The sequence below is a fragment of the Aulostomus chinensis genome, chromosome 10, assembly GCF_037954235.1.
Source record: "Aulostomus chinensis isolate RoL2024-O1b breed Wild chromosome 10, RoL_Achi_v1.0, whole genome shotgun sequence".
In the NCBI taxonomy this organism is placed as follows: Eukaryota; Metazoa; Chordata; class Actinopteri; order Syngnathiformes; family Aulostomidae; genus Aulostomus; species Aulostomus chinensis.
The window spans coordinates 9,096,163-9,118,508 of record NC_141329.1 but is presented as its reverse complement, the minus strand read 5'-3'; the positions used below and the strand labels follow the sequence as shown (position 1 = coordinate 9,118,508).

The window sequence follows — 22,346 nt, the reverse complement described above, 5'->3', positions numbered from 1 at the left end:
TCCTGTGACCTTGGCTTACAGACTGTGATATCTGATATTTATTTACACATATGACATAAGAACAGCAGCAGTGATAAATGTGATGTAACTCTCCTGATCAATGCTATTTTATTTCAAAGGAATGGCTTTAGTGTGTCTCCTTCGTCCGTCGACTCCTCCTTGGCTTGATAAGAGTGCAAAGCTGGCTGAACCTGAAGTGACACTTTTAGACCTTTTAAGCTCTAAGTTACTCACGTCCTTTCCACTTAACATCTGACAAGTGTGTCAGCATGCAGCCTTCCAGCGATTCCCCCAGTGTTTTGCTCGTGTCACCCTGGTTCATCACAAACAGTCGGGTTTTAACAGTGCATGAGCCAAATGAAACGCCTCATTACTACCTCATCAAGGAAATAATGACTTACCCCTGCGTAGAAAGATCGGTAATACGTTAACAGTCAGAACAGTTTACACACAGTTATTGCACAAAAAATATATTGAAATATACATTACTTCTGGTGGGGGTTCTGTTTCCCCCCCAGCAACACACCATCAAGGATGATACCTTCATGGACATGGAGCAGTGATTGCCAGCGGTCATGGCTCAGATTGCAAAGATGGTGGTATGAGTGTGTGGTTGGCAATCTCCAGTCAAAAATAACACTTGAATAAAAGTGCTGAATGCTTTGCATCTGTAGTACTTTACATCTTATACCACCTGTCTACTTAACACACAGCATATATATGTATAGCGACAGGGATGCCGATGATGGAGCTAGAAAAACTATTTTTCCTCGTAAACACTCATAAACTAAGCTGAGCAGTGAGGGAACCGTGGCAGCACAGTTCAGCAAACTATGAGCTGTAATGTCTGTACAGTTACGACTGATGTCCATTTACACTTGAAGACGTCTCTCTGTGAGCTGAAGCGATTCAAAGGCTGTTAATGGAAAATGCGTGAGCTGAATATGAGAACATGAATGCGACAAAAGGGTTTTGTCAGTCTGCTGTGGGTGTGTGTATGTCTTTGTGTGTGTGTGTGTGTGTGTGTGTGTGTGAGTGTGTGTCTTATCCTCTGCGAAGCTCCCTAAGCTCTGCTGCCACTTTGCGTAACTCTGCTTCAATCTCCAGCAGCTCCTGTGGAAATCAACGTGAGAAAACGTGACTCAGGAATGTAAAACACACAGTGACAACTGAGATTACAGTGTAAGTCATTACTTTGTACCAACTAAATACTTTTAAATGTACAGTATATGAACACAAGTCACCCTTGGTGACAACCATAATAGACCTGTCACCTCAAGAGAACACTGCATTCTGGGTATAACAAATGAATCCTATTCTAGTGGAACACTGCCATGGATGTCTGTTTTAGAGCTATTACTGTGATAAGTAGCACATAAAATGTACAAATATTACCCTCTTTTCTAGGCTGCACATCTTCTAACTATAATTTAAGCATCTGTTCATTACACAGCACTAAGGGCTGTCTCTATGGTTTTCCCTCTGTTCTGTCCCTTGTAAGTACCATGCAACACTACAGCTGAAGTTACATGCTTGTAAAACCTGGTAAATGAAATAAAAAACCAGATGGTTGTCTGATGAATTGGTGGATGGCCTATGCTGAGATTTGTTCAAACAAGTACAAAGTTCTTTGTCAGAAAAAAAAACATTGTCCAAAAGGATTTAGGCACTTAAGATGACTTTGACAGCTTTTTAAAATGTATCTGCAACAGTGTGTGACCACTTTCCAGACAAAACTAGAAATAGCGCACTGTCGTTGTATGCCTCCTCAACGTGTACCTGTCGCAGTCACCTCTGATTGCCAAAATGTTTTTAGTTTGGCTTGCTTGGTTGTTTGCACTGTATGTGAATAAATTCCCTCAAGGCATGTAAGAGATATCGCATCAACAGGAATGGAGAGGACGAACAGACAACCCAAAAACAAGAACTCAGTATTTGGGTTTAGACGAGAGCTTGAGCTGAAAGAGAAATGCTTCAATTGGGAAATAGAAACTGGTAAAGAACGACTAGACTAAATAACAGTGTCATTTAAAGATGATTCACCATGGCAACACCGAGCATGGCACATCGGTACTAGGTGCTCATTCTGCATCATGAAATACCAGACAAAAGTGATGTCCATGACTTCAGCAGGGGCATGAAGAAACAATAGAGAGGAGGAGAGGGAGCACAGTGGCTGGCTGAGGGAACGGAGAGCAGCAGAGAAAACATCAAATTGACATCCCTTAAAACCGGAGGAATTTTCAGCACCATCAGCAGCACAGACCTGACCCTGCCACAACATGTACAGTCCAGAGAGACCTGCTTTAGGAAAGACTCCCATGTAATAAGCCATTCCTCCACTGAATAAAATACAAGTAACTCATCCGAACATGAAAACACAAAAACTAGGCCACAGAAATGGCAGCTGGTGCTCTGGAGTGATGATTCCGCATCTGAAGTATTAGAAGGCAGGTTTTTCCCTGAAGAGGTGGCGCTTCAAAGATAAAGCGCGCAGGAGAGTACTTGCAGGATTTTGGCTGTTCAGATCTGGCATTATCACACGTTCCATGTGATGTCATCACAAGTGGACAGCCTTAAATTCAGGTTTGAACGCACTCAGGACACACTGAGATCTGAGCACTGTAACCCCATTCAAAGGTGGCCAAGGATAAACGGAGGAATAGATCCAGTCTGTCACCTGCTGTGTTATTGTTTTGATAGACTGCGATTGCAATATGATTCATGTTTAATGATGTGATTTTTTGTTGGGGTCCGTACCAAAAAGAAATACTAAGATGCGACATATTTTTCCTTCTCAAAATTTTCACATCAATATTTTGATAAAATGTGTAGAACTACTGACTAGGCACAAGAGGAATCGTATTGCTGCACCCTGCTGCTGGATGAGAGTGACAATGTCTGCTGGTGTCGCTCCCGAATTGACACGAGGTTCTTCTTTTATATTTGTCCGATTTGAGCAACGTAACAACAAGTGTTGCATGTAATGAATACAAACTGCTGCAGATACATACGCTGGTTGAAAAACAAGATTTGATCTTTGCAAATAACGCAGGCATTAATAGAGCAAGGAAGTGAGATCCGATCACAAGAGATCACTTATGAGAAGATTTCACCGTAACACCGGGTGAGATTTCTTGGATTTCCACTCGTGACTAGATCATCCAGGACACGTTAATACCAGGTGTCTTCTCCTTAATCCTGAGAACCACAAGCTGACTCTTATCCATCACAGAGTACCATCAGGGGTCAGGCATCTGATCGCACCACATTCTCTCTGCGTCATGACTGTTGTGCAAGTATGGAGAGCCAGAGTCACAGTTGGGGAGTGAAGTAGTAGAAGACTGTCTTCAAGAGACTGAATCCAAGGCAGGGCTGCTGTAAGACACATGCATACTGGCAACAAAAAAAAAAAACTTGAAAAACTGTGCAAAAGCATTGTGGGCTTTTTCAGAGGAGCTATTTCTATCTGGCGCTTCGTATTTCACACTCCAAATCAATAGGCAGCGTATTACCAGAAAGTAGGGGGCCCTTCCCTGGTTGGAAGAAAAAAGGCATTGCTAACTTTATTAGCATGAGCTGAGGGTGGAACTCTCAAGCTGTTCATCACTGATGGCCTCTAGAGGATGGTTCCCATCCTGCTACAGTGACTCGCTGTGGCCTCAAGAGGAACACAGTGGTGTTACCTTGGCGACAGCTAAAATGGGTAAGGCTGATCTGTTTAAAACACTATGAAATACAAACGATTCATGTTGTTATCTTTGACAACACCATCTTTTCACACAAGTCGAAAACCTTTGCACATCGCTGTATGCATGTAAACCCTTCGTACCTTGTTGAGCCTCATTTGCAGGCAGTAATCGTAAGAGTTTGAGGCTAAAATCAAATGTTAATCCCATTCAATTTACCTCGCCTTCATCTTCCTCTGCGTCACCTTCATCATCCTCGTCTTCCTCTTCATCCTCTCTGACATATTCATCCTCATCCTCCTCACCATTATCATCCTCATCTTCCTCGTCCTCCTCTTCATCATCCTTGTACCTCTCCCGCTCGAACTGCCGCGTGGCCTCATCACTGGCCTTCTCCATCATTCTCTTCTGCTGTGGCTCCTTAACCTCCGCCACCTCCTCTTTGACCTTGACTTCATTCTTTCCTTTCTCCTCCTTTCCTCCTCCAACCTCCTTTTTCTCCTTCGTCTCCTCCACTGCTACACTTTGGTCCACCCCATCCTCCTTCTTCTTTCCCTGTTCCTCCTGCTTCTCCTCTTCCTGCACCCGCTTCATCTTCCTGACCAGTTCGTCCAGCTCCTCCTGCTTCTCCTTCCTCTTCCTCTCCTGCTCCGCCTTGCTCTTGCTGTCGTGCTCCTCCTCCATCAGCTCCTTCAGCTCTTTTTCCACCTTCTCCTTCTCCACCATCAGCTCCACCTCGTTCTTCCTCCGCTCCTCAACCCTCTGCTTCTCCTCTACTACTTCTCCTACTTTCTCTTCATCCTCCTTTCCCTTCTTCTCCTGCTCCTTCTGCTCACTGTGAGAGCTTTTCTGGATCTGCCTTTCCTTCACCACCTCATAGCGCTTTTTCTTCAACTCCTTCAGCAGTTCCTTCAGCTCTTCGTCATTCCTCTCCTCCTTCCCTTTCTTTGAGATCTCTTCAGCCAGCAGCTCCTCCAGCTCCTTAGCTCGCTCCTCTTCATCATCCTTGCCTCTGTCTTCGATCCTTGGCTCCTCCATCTTCTCCTTAGTGTCATCCTCATTCTTGTTCTCTGTCTCTTTGGTCACTTCTCCCTCTGCTTCCGTATCCCTCTGCTCTGTGTTGCTCTCATCGTCGGCCAGATTGTATTCATATCTCTCCCTCTCATCGTCTCTCTCACTCTCTCTCTCTGGAACAGATTGCATCAGTCAGTGTCTTCAGGCTCACATCACCTTTACATCGTCTCTAAGATAATGAAAGTGTTTCAGTCAGAAGAAATGATCCACGTACCATCATCAGCCAGCCTCTGCAGTTCCCTCAGCAGACCCTGATGTCTCTGCACTTCATCAAGCTCCTCTGTGGAAAATATTGACACACTTTATAACAAATGGGCAACAGAAACATGGTGAAGAACAGCAGTGTTGTTGGAAATGTCAATCCTGAAACACGAAGAATGTGACAAAACACAGAGATTCAGCATAAAATGTACCAAATAATATTGTCACCGTCTTAAAAAAAACTTTACTGTCATTTTTTGACAATACTTTTTCGCTTCAACTCCTTATGATTTGTCTCCAGTTTTTTGTGTTTTCTGAAAAACTTGAAAAAAAAATGACTTAGTAAATTATTTTAAGAAGGTGACGATATTTCATCATGCTACCCTTAAATGTTAAAAATAGATTTTTTTGGTTCAGAAACCATCAGAAAATCCATCCATTTTCTTCTGCTTATCCTGTTAAGGGTCGCAGGGGGGCTGGAGCCTATCCCAGCATCCTTCAGGTGAGAGGCGGGTTCACCCTGGACAGGTCACCAGTCCATCACAGAGCCAACACATGTAGACAGACAACCATTCACTCTCACAACCACGCCTACGATGCATTTAGAGTATCAATCAGCCTCGTCCCCTCTTGATGTCTTTGGACTGTGGGAGGAAGCTGGAGTACCACAGAGAACCACACAGGAACAGGGAGAACATGCAGACTCCACACAGGAAGATCCCATGCCTGAGCCGCGGCTCGAACCTGGAACCTTCTTGCTGTGAGGCGACAGTGCTAACCACTGCACCACTGTGCCGCTATCAGAAAATCTTAAAAAAAAAAAAATTTGAACATGTTGTTTTGAACATAGCATTGCTTAAAAATATTAATCTGTTATTGAAATGATAAATTTCTACAGTCCTATACTGTATGCTGGCTACATGAGAAGTAATTATTAGAGATGTCACCTGCTAGCTGAGGGCCGCACTCATGTTGTGATGCATCTCCATTCAGCGTCTCTTGAATAATACAGTCAACCTTGTTGCAAAACACAAAAACACACATGATTAACTGCCCAAAAACTTGAATGTACATGTGATGCTGAATCATGGTTGAAAGGAGGAGAACTTGTTTTCTAACCTTTGCATCATTTAGGGGTGAGTTTAGCGGCCAACATCCCACTGCGAGACAAAATGAAAAGATAGATGCAGTGAGAGAACATATTTCAGTAACAGCCACGCCCAACTAATCAACAGAACACCACAGATGATGGATGAGCTTGTGGTTTGTCCTGCACAGGTGTGTGTTTGTGTGTAGCTGTTCAAGGTAAGCACAATTACCTTGATGAAGTGACACAGCAAAGAAGATTATCTCTCTCCCTCACTCTGTCTCTCTCTCTCTCTCCCATCCCCTGTTATTGGGATGCAAATATTCCAGAGGGCTTAACCTCCAGGTAGCTTCCCACCAGGGCTAAATCAGTCCCCAATCCCTTCCTGCCATTAGATCATTAAAGGCATACTAAGCAGTGCCACCAGAGTCTTTCTCACGGAGATGCTCGGAGTCTGAAACAGGCCGAAATATCAGTGTCAGTCCATGCTCTACCTACAGCCCTGACCTTTGTTATTGCTAGGGAACTACAATTTCAGTCCAGTTGAACAATATGAATATTTTGCTGCATAATTCCTACTAACAGGAGCAGGAAAGAATATTGTTACTGTTGAGATTGGGATATTTCCTTTGTGTGATAAGATATTATTAAACCAACTGATGCTATAAACAAGATTCCCTTTGCTGTGCATTCAAGTCACCAATGTCTGTGAAAATGGCTTCACAATACAAAAGGGTTGGGTCTAACCTTTTTTTTTAAACACAGATAATGCACTGTGTTGTGGATTGTCTTGCAGCGTATCAACTATCGCAGAATCATAGACCAGGTATTGTGATAGACTCCTATTGTGGGTTGATATTTCAACATTGCAAACCATCTAGAAACACGGAAAGTACTTTGATCATTTTTAAATACACTTTCAGTTAAATCTGATCTTGTGTCTCTTCGACACGTACGGACACACTGCTGGTGAGGGACATGCTCTCCTCTCGCTGACATCACACACAGCAGCTGGTCTCAGCCAGATCAGTACAGATCAGGATCAATAGCACTAATTGACAACATGGTGAAAGTGAGCTGCCTAAAGCTTGTGTGACCATGTGATGAACTGTGTTGAAGCTGAGAAACTCCATCCGCACTGTGCCCTGCTTCTGGACGTCCAACTCCATGTTCAGATTACAGGCAAATCAGATTTGGTTCTTAAACCAGATCTCTTTTTTTTTTTGTCCACACTGTACACATCTTTTGAAATTTGATCCATATCTGATTCCAAGCCATCTCCGGATGTATTTGGTTTAAATTTGCAAAATTCTGATTTTATGTGTTTGTTTATTTTTTAAATGTCAAAACTACCTTAAATCACTCTTGCTAGCCTATGCCGATCTGGGCATGCAGTCTGAAAAAGGCTCAGACTGAAATGAGTCAAGAGGGATGGATAATTCCACAGTTAAAATTCCATAAAAAAATTGTAATTTACCTCACGTTTAAGCAAGCCTGCAAAAGCATGTGTGTTGTCATACCACCTAAAGCTTTGACCCTTAGTGTTTGCCTGCTGCTAGCTAGTAACTTCTTAGCATTCTGGCACTAAAAAAAACTTAAAACCGTCAAACACTGTTGAAGTTGTCGTTCTAGCTGCGTGCATTCACATGGTGCTCGTGTTGCTATGGGACTCTTTGGACCGTTTGCACATATTTGAAACGAAATAATTCACATCAACACCAGTTGGCTCGTGTCAGCCGGCAGGCGCGCACGTATTTGCCCACCTGCGCATTTAAGCCGTGCGCCAGGACTGCGTGGTGTCAGCAGGTAAATAACAATAAAAAAAAACAAAAACAGTAAATAATATTTCGGGTTTGCATGATCTCATGTCCGTATCATCAGATCGACAGACCGGACCTGAGAGGTGGGCGCATAATAACCAATTATGTAACCAGGCTCCTGTGTACTACTCGTATAAACCCCCGAGGCTTCGCCATTACCACCGTCCGTCTAAATCCTCAATAATAAGCATTTGTCTCTGTTTGGCTGAGTAGAAATAACCACAACTACGGTGGAGGAAGCTACTGTGTGTGCGAGGAAGGGGAGCTTCCAATACAGACCCTCTCGTTTGGTCGCGTTAATCCCCAAGCGTCCTGGTAGCTGCGAGCCCATGCCCATACTCACCTCCGACGGCTGCCAGAAGACACGCTGCGGTTATCAAAATTCCCATAGGGTCCGATGCGTGGGGCTCCAGCCGGAGATAACCTTGAAATAAATAACGGGCTGGCCTGAGCTTCTTCACACGCGCGCCGATCCGAGCGAGGTGGAGCCGAGGAGCACGGCGGTGTGTGTATGTGTGTGTGTGTGGTGTCAGGTGACTGAGCGCCAAGCCTCAAGCCCGATGTCCAGTAGTCGTCCTGTACTTACAGTATGAAAACACAACGAAGGAGCAACGCACGTCGCGTTAACAGAGCACAAAGATACGCATATTTTTCAGTGCGCACGATTTATTTCCCCCTTTAACTCTGCCAAAAGTTCCTTGGTGATGGCTCACTCCTCTGGATCTACTCCTGCTAATTATATCTGCACATACATTATTGATTATGGCTGAATACTCTTGCATGTCACCTCTAGAAAGATGTCTAAAGGTCACCATGCCATCATGGGTATCAGGATCGCTTTCTAGGCTGCAAGCAATTGAAAAAAACAACAACTGATTTTAGTGTTGCTAAATATGTTTCTCCTCATTCCACACACACATATTTAGACCAGCATACACACACATATTTAGACCAGCATACACATGTTTTATTTCATCAGATAAGAGATGAGATGTACCGCCATAATGCCTCATTTCAAGCACAGTTTACAGCTCATATGCAACATGAATATCGCGCATCAGCTCAAATGGATGGTTGCCTGACAGAGCTGCTCTTATATCTGTGTCATCTGGTTTTGGGAGCTGGTCTGGGGGGGCGGTAGTGCTGGTTGGGACCGATGTATTTCAGAGGAGTCCACTTTGGCTTCTGAATCACTTCTAGACCCATATAAGGCTGCAGAGCTTTGGGAACACGCACCGACCCCTCCTGTGGAAGTGGAGAAGAAATGCATGGTGAATAAAGTTTGAATAAAATATACATATATATATAGCGCTGAAAATGGAATCCCAGTAATCCACCCATCCATCCATCCATCCGTCTTCTACTGTTTATCCTTTGGACTGTGGGAGGACGCTGGAGTACCGGAGAGAACCCACACAGGCACAGGGAGAACATGGAGACTCCACTCAGAAAGACACTGTGCTCGAGCCGGGACTGGAACTTTAAACCTTCTTGCTGTGAGGCGACTGCATCACCGTGCCGCTCTTGTAATGAACCATGTGTGTAATTTCAGTTCTTCTCATTAAATGCTGTAGTTTGTCAGTTAGCCACAAGGGGGAGCCATTTAACACAAAGACACCTGCTGTGGGGGAAGATGGGCTGGTTATGTTTTGATGGAAGAGAGGATTAAAACACATTTTAAACAGGAAGAAGGTCCACAGTTTTACACATTTAGTTTAAATGTGTCTTTACAAGAAAAATGGCCTGTGTAGTTGACATGACATCAGTAAACGTGCAAGTTGAGATGCATATTTAGTCGCACAAAACGACCTCTCTGAACTCATCCAGTGATATTTGACTGATAGCCTGTAGCTTGGAGTCTTACTTTGGTCTGATGGGTCTCCAGAATAGCAATAATAGTTCTGGGGATGGCGCATGCTGTAGCGTTCACCTAAAACAAACACAAATAAACACACGGTGGAGGCGTCTGGAAGCACTAGCATCAAGAATGTAGAGCAGTATTGCCTCAGTCTTACTGTGTGGGCGTACTGCATGCTGCCGTCCTCTCGCTCATACAGGATGCTGAGACGCCGGCTCTGGTAGTCGGTACAGTTGGAACCACTGGATATCTGATACATTTATAGCAGGAAGAACCAGTGAGAGTCCAGGGCAACGTACAACTGGCGCATAACCATGCACACAGCGAGCAAACCTCTTAACCTTCCGATAGCCAAGGAGAATCCCAGGTGTTTTTCTGCTCCTGCCATATTTTTACTCAATCTGGGCCAATTTTTCAAAATAATAAAAAGTCTTGGTACTCGACCTTTTATGAAAAAAAGCCTAAACTAGAAGTAGGAAGAACCCAAAAATGTTGTCTCTGCAGTACAACACAAAAGATACTGGGGACATACGCACAACATTTTTACATCTGCAAACTAGGATGTTTATAAAATCATTTGGCTACAATTCATCCGAATGGTCACTGACCTTACGTCACATGACCAATGATTTCAGACAAATCTATCACGGTTTCCAGTTGTGCTGACAAGGGAAGAAGTGCATATTTATTACAGAATCGGGCAAATACCAATCGTGTATTTTTAGCTGAAATTTTTAATGGGGGCAAGAGTAATGTTGATATGGTGAAAACAAATGTAAACTTTTAGTTTCTGGGATTCTAAGTTTTTTGGGTTGTTTTTTTTTTTACCTCAGCTTCTGTGGATGACAAACGGTATATTTTTGGGCAATTTTGGAGGACATATAGTGTTTAAATCTGGTGGGTTTGGGGCTACTGAGGGCAAAAAATAAATAAAAATAAAAAATTCCCATTTCCCCCTCTGTTTTATGAGAGCAGTAATGTTCAATGCTTACCTTCTTATTTCTAAACTGTACAAAGTTCTGGTTTGGCTTATTAATAAAATAATGAATATACAACATCAAATAATGGAGTGAATTTTCCACTTTTTGACGAAAGATGAGGTGGTTATTAACTTGAACTGTGTGGACTAATGACTCTTGGGGTACTCTAAATAAAGGAGAAATAAGGAAATAGGAGTAGCGGTTCAGTGATGCTAACCTCTCCAAAGCGGTTCCTCCCTGGCATCCAGGCTTCGATGTCATACTTCCTGTATGCTGAAAGCCCCAGCTCCTGAGACGGCATGTCGAGCACCCTGAGAGCAGCAACAGAGCACCTTTTAAAAAGCCACGACTGACGCATTTCTTAGAAATACACAGCGGCGTTTTGACTTCTGCTCTGACCTGTAGTGTAGTTCAAGTGCAGAAAAAATGTGTTTTTGCAAAGAGACAAACTCCTCCAGGAGTTGAGAGCTTTCATTTCCTGTTTCGTCTGCTGTCACTCCAAACATCTCTACCTGGAGACACACATTCAAAACTCATCAGGCGCGTTCATCATTTTCAAAATTGATTCTCTGACCTGCTAATTTACTCTTATCGTTGACCTTGTTGAAGTGATGAACTCTGTAGAGGCCCCAGCTCTCTCTGCCCGTGTCCGTCTCCACCCTGTAGCATGTGCTGCTGCACGCGGTCCTGCAGCGGCAGACGACACATCAGATCAGCCAGCTTCAATATAAACATATGACAAACTGAGAGTGGCTGTGGGGGAGGGGGGGCTTTGTACCTGACTGGTAGATCCTTCCAGTTTACTGCGTGGTTCATGAAAAAGCCTGCAGAGGAGACGCATCACACAAGGATTTATCCACCATGTGATATTTATATTCAGCGTCTGCCCGCAGTGACAAGATCAGCACCACGGAGAGCGCTCAGAGTCTGTCCTCCTAATGACTGTCATGGAATAATCTATCGATAAATACTTATCAATGGACTGTAACTCATTTACACATCCCTGTGTGGTTGAGGCCGTCTATTTAATGCATCTTTGGGTGGGACTCATTCTGAGACCACTTGCTCTTTCTATACGCTCCCTCTGCTGGTTTTTTTGTTGTTTTTTTTGCATAGACATTACCGTTATTTAACCAAAGTGGACACCAAAAGTATTTACTTGCTTCAGATATGGGCACATTAACTGCACTCCCTCCCAGCCTCTTTCATTTTTATGTCATTTATCAGGATGAATATTAGCATCACTTACTACCATCTCTGAAGAATGATCAGCACCAGCGCTGTAGATGTAATCAGCTGCACTGGTAATAAACAACCCTGTTAGCCGTTTCGCACTGCAGAGAAACAGAAGGATGGGGAGAGTTTCACCTGCCACTCCGACCTCTCCAGTCCCAGCCAGCTTGAGGTCTGGGAAACGAGCCGGGTCCAGTGAATAGACCTGAGAGTGATGGGTGTTGGGCTGCATGCCACAACCCTCCTGGAGGCGGACCAGACAAAAGGAAGAGGTGAGGATGTTGACAGGGCAAATATGAATGTGGATGAGAAAAAACTCAAATGAAGAAACAGAAGTGACAGCGTATAAAGTATCTAATCGATGTGAATGAATGGACTGATCAAGTTACAATTAACTTGTTAATGGCTTTGGAGACGCTGCAAAGTAGATCTTATTGGCAAATTAGCAAAGTCAGGCTAGCTGTTTGTGCTAGGGTAAGTTAGAACAAAGGGCCGGCAAGTCAAATGCTGCTGTTCATGACAGCAGAGCACATTTAGCGAAAGATTAAAAACTTTGAAATTGTTACAATTCGAACAATGATTGTCAGAAGCGTACATTTTAATGTTTCACAAATTTTACGTCACTTTGTCTTATTTTAATTACTTATTGTAATTGTACATTATTCGGAGTCCTTATTTTATAACGTAAATCGTCCCTTGAAAGCGCTCTATCAATTATCATCGTCATTGACATGTATTGTTCTTTGCCCAAGCAGCAAAATATGTCATTTAATATTTATTGTGTAGGATATGATGTATTTTTTTTCTTTCTAAACCAGATACTCACGAGTACTGCCGCCTTTAGTATGTCAGGTACAACCATAGGAATGAAGCCCTGCAAGCGTGAATAAAAAAAGTTAATGATATATTGCAATATTGCTTCACTTGTATCTATGATCTCACATGCTCACATGGCGTTGTAGAGTGTCGAGGGCAAAATTTTGGAGCGCAGTCTGAAGTCTAGCCCCCACTCCCCTCAGATAGTAAGTTCTATGGCCTGAGACGTGAGCAAGATGCCTGCAAGACAAAATGGAGGGACAAAATAAATCAGCGAAGGCATTAAGATATTACATGTGCAAATTTATTTATGCTCAAATTACTAACATCTAATCTAATCTTGGGACAACTCCATGAACACATTGCTGCCGTCCATGAGAAGGTAGCCACTGCTTTAGAGACAAGTGCAGAATGTGTGTGGCAAGTGGATGAACGAGTGGAGCAAGTAGTTAAGAAGAGTCACCTCTGCCTGATGAGACCCAACTGCTCCCCCAGCTCTACATGGCTCCGGGGCTTGAAGTCAAACTCTTCACGAAAGAAGGGGGGAAAAAAGCATATTTTTAAACTCTTGTCTGTTGAGAATCATTTCATCCACACGGTGATGGCAGAGATCCAATCAGTCACCTGGTTTCTGTCCGACCAGCTCCACCACCCTCGCCTGACTCTCGTCTCCAATGGGCTGAACAGGAGAAGAGGATTTCAAATTTTAACAGGTTTTGTAAACTTTTACACCCTGGATGAATTTGTCAGTAGGTTATCTCACCACATCAGGGTGTGTGTTGTTAGGCAGCATGAGAGCTCGTCTGTAGTGTTCCTGATCCAGCTCAGCCTCCCTCACATAGAGCTGGTTCAGACGGCTGCGGACCTCTCGACCCTTCTGCCGAGCCTGGTTGTACTCTGGAAGCTGCACAATGAACAACAAGGATTGAGAACAGCACCAATGCCAACTGAGAAGAAAATAATAGAAGAGATGAGGGTCTGAAGTGGCAAACTTACACTGGTGAGGGTGTTCTTGTCTTTCTGGATCTGAGAGAAAAACATGGATTTATTTAAAACACACGCAAATCAAGGCTGCCTTTGAAAGCGTTCCAGCATCAATACATTGTACAACATTAAAAACAAGCAACTATAAACAAAATTATAAACACGTCACTGTGACTGTGAGACGTGCAGGAATGACCTTTGACCTTTACTGACCACGAGCGCACTGATGATTTCACTGACTTCTTTCTTCTGCCGATCCAGCGCAGATATTTCAGCTTTTACTTCCTGGAGTTGCTGCCACACGCACACCTGAAACATAAGACATAATATTCAATGAAAACACACACACACACACACTTGCATACACGTGGAGACATGTTTGTAAAACACTGCACCAGGACTCACTCCAAACTATGATGATGCTAAATCTCGTTGCATCTGTTGTTAACAGAGATGAGAAACAGCGAGAAAAGAGAACGCCTTTAATATCATAAAATGAAAATCTGTCCCCCTATCTGGTGCGGAATGAGGGGTCGGGGGAGTTGACCGCTTGCGTGGTGCTATCTGCATGTACTATTCTCTTTCGGGGGCTACGACCCCCACTGCAACACTTACAATCTTCCTGATATCGTCCCCCCGCAGCACGCCCTTCCTGTTCTCCACATTCGTGATGACTTTGTCGGTTTCCTCACACACCGCCGTCATGTCCAGGTCCGGATTGTCAATGTAGCCTTCACAGGCGATCTCGTACAAACTGCTTCTAATTCCGTGACAAAGTCTGTGAGGAATTACTTGACCTGTCCTCAGCCTGGAATAGCGTCTCACCGCCGGCATGACCACAGCCAGCGCAGTGGATCCAGCCTTAGCAACCATGCCGATGCAGGTCGCCATGTTTGTAGAATGGCTAGTGTTGCTTTCAGGGACCGTTGGATAAAGAGCCACTAGCTCATTAGAATCATACTGCCATCAGTTTCAACGCCTCAGTCATAAGCATGTATTCAAATTTGGATAAAGCGTATATTAAATGGAAATTATTTTAACAATTAATGATTGCTTTCTTCATAAATACACGCGGTTATACACACTGATTTTATGAGCTCCTAACTCCATGAAATCAACATGAATGCGGAAATGAGTATTCCGGAAGCGTTATCAAAATATAAATTCGATTTGTTTGTTTTACGTTTCTGAATTTAAATATGCATGGAGCTGATTTGATGTATATTCTTGGATTTTTGTTTGTTTTTGAAGGAGGGATTGGAAAATAAAAAATAATAATAAAATAGAAGTGAGGGAAAATGACTCTGCTCCAAGCTCAGCATCGTCACGAGCCAAAGGTCAGCCAATCAGAGGAGCGGAAATAAAGCGCTGCGGTGATCCGGTTCAGACATGACAAGTGCGGCCGACTGGACCTGAACTGGCTTCTAATTTCCTGCCCCACATCTTCAGAAACTCCACTTTGCTTTGTGTCATCCTGGAACCGGACGTTTTCGCTCACTGCCATGGTGGACTGAAGTGTGTCACGACCAGCGGCGTTCGGACGGGAGGAGGTTTGTGCCCCCGAGAGCTCTTTTTTTTTTTGGTCCGTCAGATAGTGGTGATGTTGCGAGCTGGGCTGGATGAGCAACGAGCAGCCTGAAGCGTCTTCACCGCAGGCCGGACGAGACATCCAGCTCTGCCCGGACGACCAGCAGAAAACCCCGGTGAGGGTCTGGTAGTATCCCGGGTATCTAGGGTACAGCTAACCGGCACCAAACTGTCTCATAAATTCCCATTTCAAGTGAGACCCAACCAGCCTTCACGGTGGAAACGAGAAGAAGAGCAAAGGTGATTTAAGCTACAACAACTTTAGCTTTAACCTCATTTTGCAACAACACTGTTTAAAATGTATTAGTGCTAGTCTGATATGAGGACATTCTTTATGTCTTAATTGTAGTTTTTTAAATTTTTATTTTTTTTAAAGGAAACCTACAGGTAATGAGGGTTTGGAGCAAACCTGCAGAAAAAACACATCTTTCCCTAAACTTAAGCTGCACCATACTTTTGACCCTTGTTCAGAATAGCAATTGATTGGTATTATCCTTGCTTTATTCTGACTGTTGCACAGACAAAGGTCAACATGCAAACCCTTCTCTCACTTTACATGTGTTCAAGATGAATGCTGTGCGGGGCGGCACAGTCACCTGGCGTCCCCAGCCATGGCAGGATGGGGACGGCGGAGGTGGGGAGCCTCTATCGGACAGTGACTCCGAGGAGGAGGACTTCCCCGATGACAGCACCACGCCGCTGGGAGACTACATCACACATGGTGAGGATGATGGAAACGGAGAAGAGGCTCCATCAAATGTAGATTCTGTAATCCTCCTTTCTTGCTCCACTGATTTGTCCTCTCTTTCTGTCCTCACCGTCTTTCTCTTGTTTGTTTCAGGACTGAAGCAGCTCCTGGATGCTCAGCAGCTTTGTGATGTTACTTTACTTGTAGAGGGCAAGAAGTTCATGTGTCACAGGTATGCCAGCCGGAACCTAGGCATCCAGAGTGAGAATAGCATGTCGACCAGGGTTTCAGTCAACATTTTTAGATGACCAACTGTTTTATGTACTTGTCTTGCTTTTTATAAGGAACAACTACAATTTCTGTTAGAATGGTAGAGACTATCTAACCTTTGAGAAGAAGCAGGGACTGTTGTTTCTGATCTTGTTAAAAGTCACTTGCAGCCCTTGTTTTGGGACCGGAGGGTCTGCTGGGAGCACGAGTCGGTTTTACAGTTAAGTTATTTTTTTTGAAGGACTTTCTCCTTCATCTCTCTCTGTTCAGGGTGCTCCTAGCTGCTGTGAGTCCATATTTCCGTGCCATGTTTACCAGTCCTCTGGTGGAGTCACGCCTCACTGAGATCCGATTGGAGGAAGTGACGCCATCTGTCATGGAAACTGTCATCCAGTTTGTGTACACCGGTGAGGCGGGGCTTTCTCTAGACACAGCAGAAGATCTGTTTGTTGCCGCCAACCGGCTTCAAGTCATGCCCCTGCAGGATCTGTGCTCCAGGTAATCATGCTTGTAATCTCATTTATTTGAATGCTGTAGTGAATTGTTTATGATCTCATTCCTCCTGTCTATCCAGATTTCTCTTTGAGCACCTCTCTGTGGATAACTGCTTAGGGATGTACTCACTGGCACGCTCTCACCATGACCAACTGCTGCTGCGCGCCTCTCTCAGGCTGGTGGCCCAGCACTTCCCCCGGGTGGCCCGCCAGAAGGATTTCCTCCTCCTTGACCATGGCACCTTAGGCAGCCTCCTGAGCTCTGACCGGCTGGGGGTGGATTCCGAGGCGGAGGTTTATGATGCTGCTCGTCGCTGGGCAGAGCACCAACCATTGGATCGCTACGCCCACATGCCAGCCCTTCTTCACCACCTGCGGCCAGGGCTGCTTTCACAAGAAGAGAGTCGGAGATTGAGTCAGGAATTGGGTCCCGCTGCAGCTGGTGAGGGCCTTGGGGGGCCTCTACGTCCACGGGAGGGAATGTTTGAGAAGAAAATAGTTTGTGTGGACTTGACACCTCGGGAAGATGAGAATTTAGCTTCAAGAGACTACACAGTGGACTGCTTTGATCCGCGGACAGGGAAGTGGGAGAAATTGGCAGCGTTGGGGTCGCTGGTCAGTCCCGGCTGTACCGCTGTGGGTGACAGGCTGTTTGTAGCTGGTGGGATCCTACGGACAGGCTCCGTATCTGCAGCTGTGCATGAATATGACGCTGTGTTGGACCGCTGGATAGAGCGGCCTTCAATGGTCCAACCGCGGGCTATGCTAGGCTTGCTTGGCTGTGGGGAGTCCCTCTATGCCTTGGGCGGCAGTAACCGCTCTGCCCTGCTGGACTCGAGTGAGATGCTGGAGCTGGCTACACTTCAGTGGGCTCCCGGGCCACGGTTACCACTCCCCTTACGTGCTTTTGCTTGTGCTGCACTTCGTGGACGACTCTACCTACTGGGTGGAACCACACTTGAACAGAACCGAGCTGTTGTCCACTCAGGGGTGCTTATTTATCACACCCTGACAGACTGTTGGACACGTGTGGCGCTGGATTCGGGTGCCACCTGCCTAGCTGGGGGCGTAGCAGTGCGAGGAGGAGTCTGTGCCATAGGAGGATACATGAGGGACACCACCAAGTTTCTAGATGGAAACTACACCAACCTGGAGACATTAGACGCCACTGGCCGTGTGCTGTTTTTCAGGGAGGGCAGAGGGTCAGGAGTAGAGAGGGAGGTGACAGGGGGAGGGGTGATGGTCTCCGCAGAGCAGCGAGGGGGTGCAGGTGGGGGAAGTGACAGAGCCCCGAGCCCTGTGGTTTTCCCCGGCCTGCCACGGCGGATTGCAGCTGGGGGTGTGGCCAGGTGGAAACGAAGGATTTATGTATTGGGTGGGGAGAACGGCTCGCGGTTCTATGACAGTGTTTACTGTTGGAAGCCTGGCTGGCGCAGCTGGGTCCAGCGGCGTGAAAAACTACCTGGTGACACTGGAGGGGTCAGTCAGTTCGGGTGCACCACTCTAAAATTCCCTAAGAAACACATCCTGTCCAGACTGAGACGAGCCAAAGAAAACTGCAAGAAGGTAGACGACTAGTTGGACTGGGACTGAAAGCAGCAGTATATCTGACACAAAGACGAGCCTCTGTGAAAAGCCTCGCATAAAATAATGGTGTTAACATAAATTCACAAGGAAAACTCTCACCAAAGGACAAAGATGGTCTCAACACAGACATGTCTTTATTCTAGTGGACTGTCACATGTACAGGCAGAGAGCTGAGGGGCAGAATGGATCAGAGTGGATCAGGCTACGCACACCTGAATGTATACAAGAATTATTCCTACTGATTCTCTTGAAATCAGTCGGTACTGAGAGTATTGGAATATGAGCATGGTGAAATGCAAGTTGATAAGACGTCTAACATGGTCAAACACAAATACAGAATACCTAAAAGCTGAAGAGAGCACTGAATTTTAGTCTGCATACCTCAAAACTGATACATTTGGACTTAATTTTTACAGTTGAAATTACATTTTTGTTATTGTAGGGATAGTAAAAGTACCCTAAAAAGTACAATTGGTACCGGGAACAAATTCTAGGCACCAGTGACCGTACCAACATTCCAAATGTGATTGACGCTGAACCCTAATTTTCAACGTTGCCAGCACCAGGTAGTTGAGACACACACGTTATTGCAAATGTTTCACTTTTCTTTTACATCATCGAACAACTTCTATGACGGATTGAAAAAGTACGTTTGAAACGTAGATTTTAGAGTACGTCAGTCTAACCGCGCGCAACCTCGGTGCGTTTTCTCTGACGACTGAATTCATCCACCACAGCATCACGACTGTCCCATCCGTGCCAGCGCTTTGACAGACGACGACGACGATTATCGTCTTCTACACACTACTTTGAGTTTGTTCCTGAATATGGCAGCTCCTTATCACCTCATTCGGTGGAGACTATGCTTACGTTCAGTGACCTGCTCAGTAAGGCAGCAAAATTGGTCATAATACTGTTTTAAATGAAACATTGTGGTGCTGCAGAGACGTCCTGCCAACACATCGTATTCTACAGGCGTATGGAAATATCTGAGATACAGATCCTCATAAAAATGACGTCATTATCATTTGAATAGGATTTTCGGTGAAAATTAACATTCCCTCTACTAAAGCAAATCATATTGCAATATCGGTCAAAGTAATTCAGCAATTCGATTTTTTTTTTTTTTCAAAAGCGTGCAGCCCTATTGCCCAGTCGAAGAAGGGCCCCTCTCCTCATTACACGTGCTTCCGCATATTTCTACTACGACGAGGATACTGTTGAGAAAACTAAGAACACTTTCTTTTGTTTTTTTAATGATCAATTCAGATTTAAGCAACACCAAGCGGATCCGAGTGTGGAAAAAGTCTCAGCCCCTTAGTTAGTAAATGAACCCATCAGCCAAATGCAGTTGGTAATTGAGTTCTAGTAGATTGGATGTACCCCGGCTTGATTGCTGCCTTCCCTGTTGAATCTTAACAATGCTTAACAGAAACCTTTCAAGGATGTGAAGTACACTTGAAGCTCTCAACATGCAGAGTGCCACTATGCCTCAATCAGAAGAGATGAGAAGGATGGTTACTGAAATAAAGGCAGTCTGGAAAGGTAAAACAGCTATTTCTAGCAGGATTTAATATCTCCAAATTCAGAAATGCCTAAAATCCTCAGAAGGTTTATCGATGACTCATCTTGGGAAGACTCCAAAGAACCCAAGGAACATCTCGTTGATCCTCAAGACCAGAAATTTTCTGTGGAAGGATTAAGTGAAATTGGAACTTTCTTTTGGGTCCTGTTGGATCAGATGTGAAACTAGCAACGCTGCAAAATAAGATGCAACAACAGTCATTGATGGTGGTGGAGGTGCTTTGCTGTCTCAGGACCTGGAAGACTTGAATAAACTTCAAATTCTGCTCTCAACCAGAATATCCTGAAGCAGGATGTCAAATGGCTCTCAAGAAACCAAATGAAGAGTCCAGAATTGTTGCCTGTTTATCGTCCGGCAGGATGAGGGATTCAGTCGCAGTTGTTGCTGCAGGGGGCGCCATCACTTGTTAAGTGTGGGGCACAGTTCCTTTTCACATGGATGTTACTGGTGTTGCAATAAATGACACAATCATTTAAAATCTGTATTTTATGTTTATTCTAGTGGTACGAATACATTTCGATAAATATGCTGAAAAAAGGAAATGTTAAGGGGACGTGAACATGGGTTGGGATAATGTGAAAAGCTGTGATTTGATCATCAAACCACCTTCACGATCAATATGTCTATACATATTTTTGTTATCGGAAAATCACCTGTCATGTTTTCTGGAAACGTTCGTGCCGCGCCACAGGTCCGGCAGGTGCCTGTTAACATTCATATTAGAAATCATCAAGAAGATCCCAAAATGACAACAAGAGAGCTAAAGTTATGCATGGGTGTCGAACAATCCGAGCGTTTTTACCTAATTCAGCAGCTGTGTGAAAATGAGTCTTGTATTCAGCTTTTCCAGTTATAGGACTTTTGAATGTAGGTGGCTCGGAGCCTTTGCACCTTATTTATTGAACCATTGTGAAAAGCTCGACTGCAGACATCCAGCAGGGCGGCATTAGACAGTTCCGTCTAACAGCTAGAGACGTAAAGGGCAATACTCAATTCTAACATTCTAATGTAATAAGATGTAAGCACAGTGTTTTGCAGTAAGCCTCTGTTTCCTGTTAATACATCCTCATACTTCCTAGTAAGAAAACCACCAGCTGTGTCTGACGGCAGGATCATTTTGCAAATGTTTTCTTGACTTTATTTCCCAGGTCATACCAGTGTTCCTGACTTCTTCCATCACAGGGTGTTTCCAACGTGGATTTCATTACACGAGCATTATTTAAAGACGGTCAGGCCAAGGCCAGACAAAGAGAACATTACATTTATTCTTTTTAGTCTTTTTCACCATTGTGTACCAGATATTTAATTTGTTTTTAGGTATAACTTATTAACGAGTGACCAAGATACAATATCGATACCACGTCCTTCTGCAATGACAGATTAGATGTGTCTTTCCCAGCTGTAATTGCTGAGACTAATGACAGTTTAGATACTTTGACACCTCAACTCCGTTCACGACTTCTTTCTGTTGCAGTCTTGGGCTTCTTTTAGCATTTTGTATTTTTTCGGTGAAGTTAAACGTTGCAGTGTTTGGTCTGTTTCACCAGGCAGACGCGATGTGTCATTAGCAGGTACATCAGGGGGCATCGGTCATAGATCGGGGCTCTTTTTTTCCTCCTTCTCTGTGGGTTCAAAGTATGCCGTCCAAGCACGTTGATGTTTGGAAAAGGACCTCACGGTGGGGGCTGAGATATGGATTGATGCTTCATCTCTGTTGTGCTGTTACATGAAGAAGGACATATCATTATTCATCTTGAAAGAATGCCTAGCCTCTGAATATGACGTGTGTCTCAACACAGTCAATTTAAAGATGGGGAGGAGAAGAGACGTTCTCTAAGGTTCACTAGACAAACATGCGGTCGAGCTATTTTAAAATTCGTGTTTGTTTTATTTATCATGACGTGCTGAATTGTCACTTTGAACTGTCGGTTCCTTTTTCTTTGTGTGCTTACAACTTGTATGAACTGTGAAAAATGTGTGTGTGTGTGTGTGTGTGTGTGTGTGCGCGCGCGCGCGCGTGTGATTTCTATGCTGAGGCGGAAGTCTGCTCAACACAAGCTCTTTGCACACATATCCTATTCAGAGGAGTAACGCTGCCCTCATTTGTACTATCAAATGAAGTTTGGCAAACAGATGTGTGGATGTGATGACATGATTAAAGAACTTTTTTTGCGTACATGTTTTCCCTGGTGACGTTATTTCAGTTACACGACTCACACATTGACACTTTTGCACGTAAAACTTTTTTTTTTTGCAGTTTGATGCTGATAATTAGTCTAATTAATAACCTGCTGACTCGGCTCATTGCGACTACGGGCCAAAGTTCTAACTTGGACGAATCCTGGTGTCCATCCAACCATCCACTAGAATTCTGTAGGCGTTTGACTTGACTG

At 44.4% G+C, this 22,346-nt stretch overlaps 3 protein-coding genes across 4 annotated transcripts; 1 reads left to right on the top strand and 2 right to left on the bottom strand.

The window, feature by feature from the left end:
• Window positions 1–604: 604 nt before the first annotated feature.
• Window positions 605–8,420, bottom strand: LOC147254323 (uncharacterized). The gene is made up of 6 exons (XM_086215925.1): window positions 8,215–8,420; window positions 6,084–6,124; window positions 5,912–5,981; window positions 4,978–5,043; window positions 3,909–4,876; window positions 605–1,113 (listed from the first exon to the last, which is right to left on the bottom strand). The coding sequence occupies exons 1-6, from the start codon at window positions 8,258–8,260 to the stop codon at window positions 1,045–1,047; spliced, it is 1,260 nt and encodes a 419-aa protein (XP_086072051.1). The 5' UTR covers window positions 8,261–8,420; the 3' UTR covers window positions 605–1,044.
• Window positions 8,421–8,816: 396 nt separating this feature from the next.
• sars2 (seryl-tRNA synthetase 2, mitochondrial) lies at window positions 8,817–14,698 on the bottom strand. Its single transcript, XM_086215923.1, has 16 exons — window positions 14,358–14,698; window positions 13,956–14,051; window positions 13,755–13,784; window positions 13,522–13,662; window positions 13,383–13,437; window positions 13,222–13,285; window positions 12,893–12,998; window positions 12,769–12,816; window positions 12,078–12,186; window positions 11,488–11,533; window positions 11,309–11,396; window positions 11,109–11,221; window positions 10,927–11,020; window positions 9,887–9,979; window positions 9,736–9,801; window positions 8,817–9,116 (listed from the first exon to the last, which is right to left on the bottom strand). Exons 1-16 carry the CDS (start codon window positions 14,631–14,633, stop codon window positions 8,976–8,978), a joined length of 1,566 nt encoding a protein of 521 aa, XP_086072049.1. The 5' UTR covers window positions 14,634–14,698; the 3' UTR covers window positions 8,817–8,975.
• A 423-nt stretch (window positions 14,699–15,121) lies between these two features.
• Window positions 15,122–22,100, top strand: LOC147254321 (kelch repeat and BTB domain-containing protein 8). Of its 2 annotated transcripts, none has more exons than XM_086215914.1 (5): window positions 15,122–15,445; window positions 15,897–16,050; window positions 16,171–16,249; window positions 16,558–16,785; window positions 16,862–22,100. In XM_086215914.1, the coding sequence occupies exons 1-5, from the start codon at window positions 15,362–15,364 to the stop codon at window positions 18,357–18,359; spliced, it is 2,043 nt and encodes a 680-aa protein (XP_086072040.1). In that variant the 5' UTR covers window positions 15,122–15,361; the 3' UTR covers window positions 18,360–22,100. The 2 variants fall into 2 exon arrangements, with proteins under 2 accessions (XP_086072040.1, XP_086072041.1); XM_086215915.1 differs by having other exon boundaries at window positions 15,122–15,569.
• The last annotated feature ends 246 nt before the right edge of the window (window positions 22,101–22,346 follow it).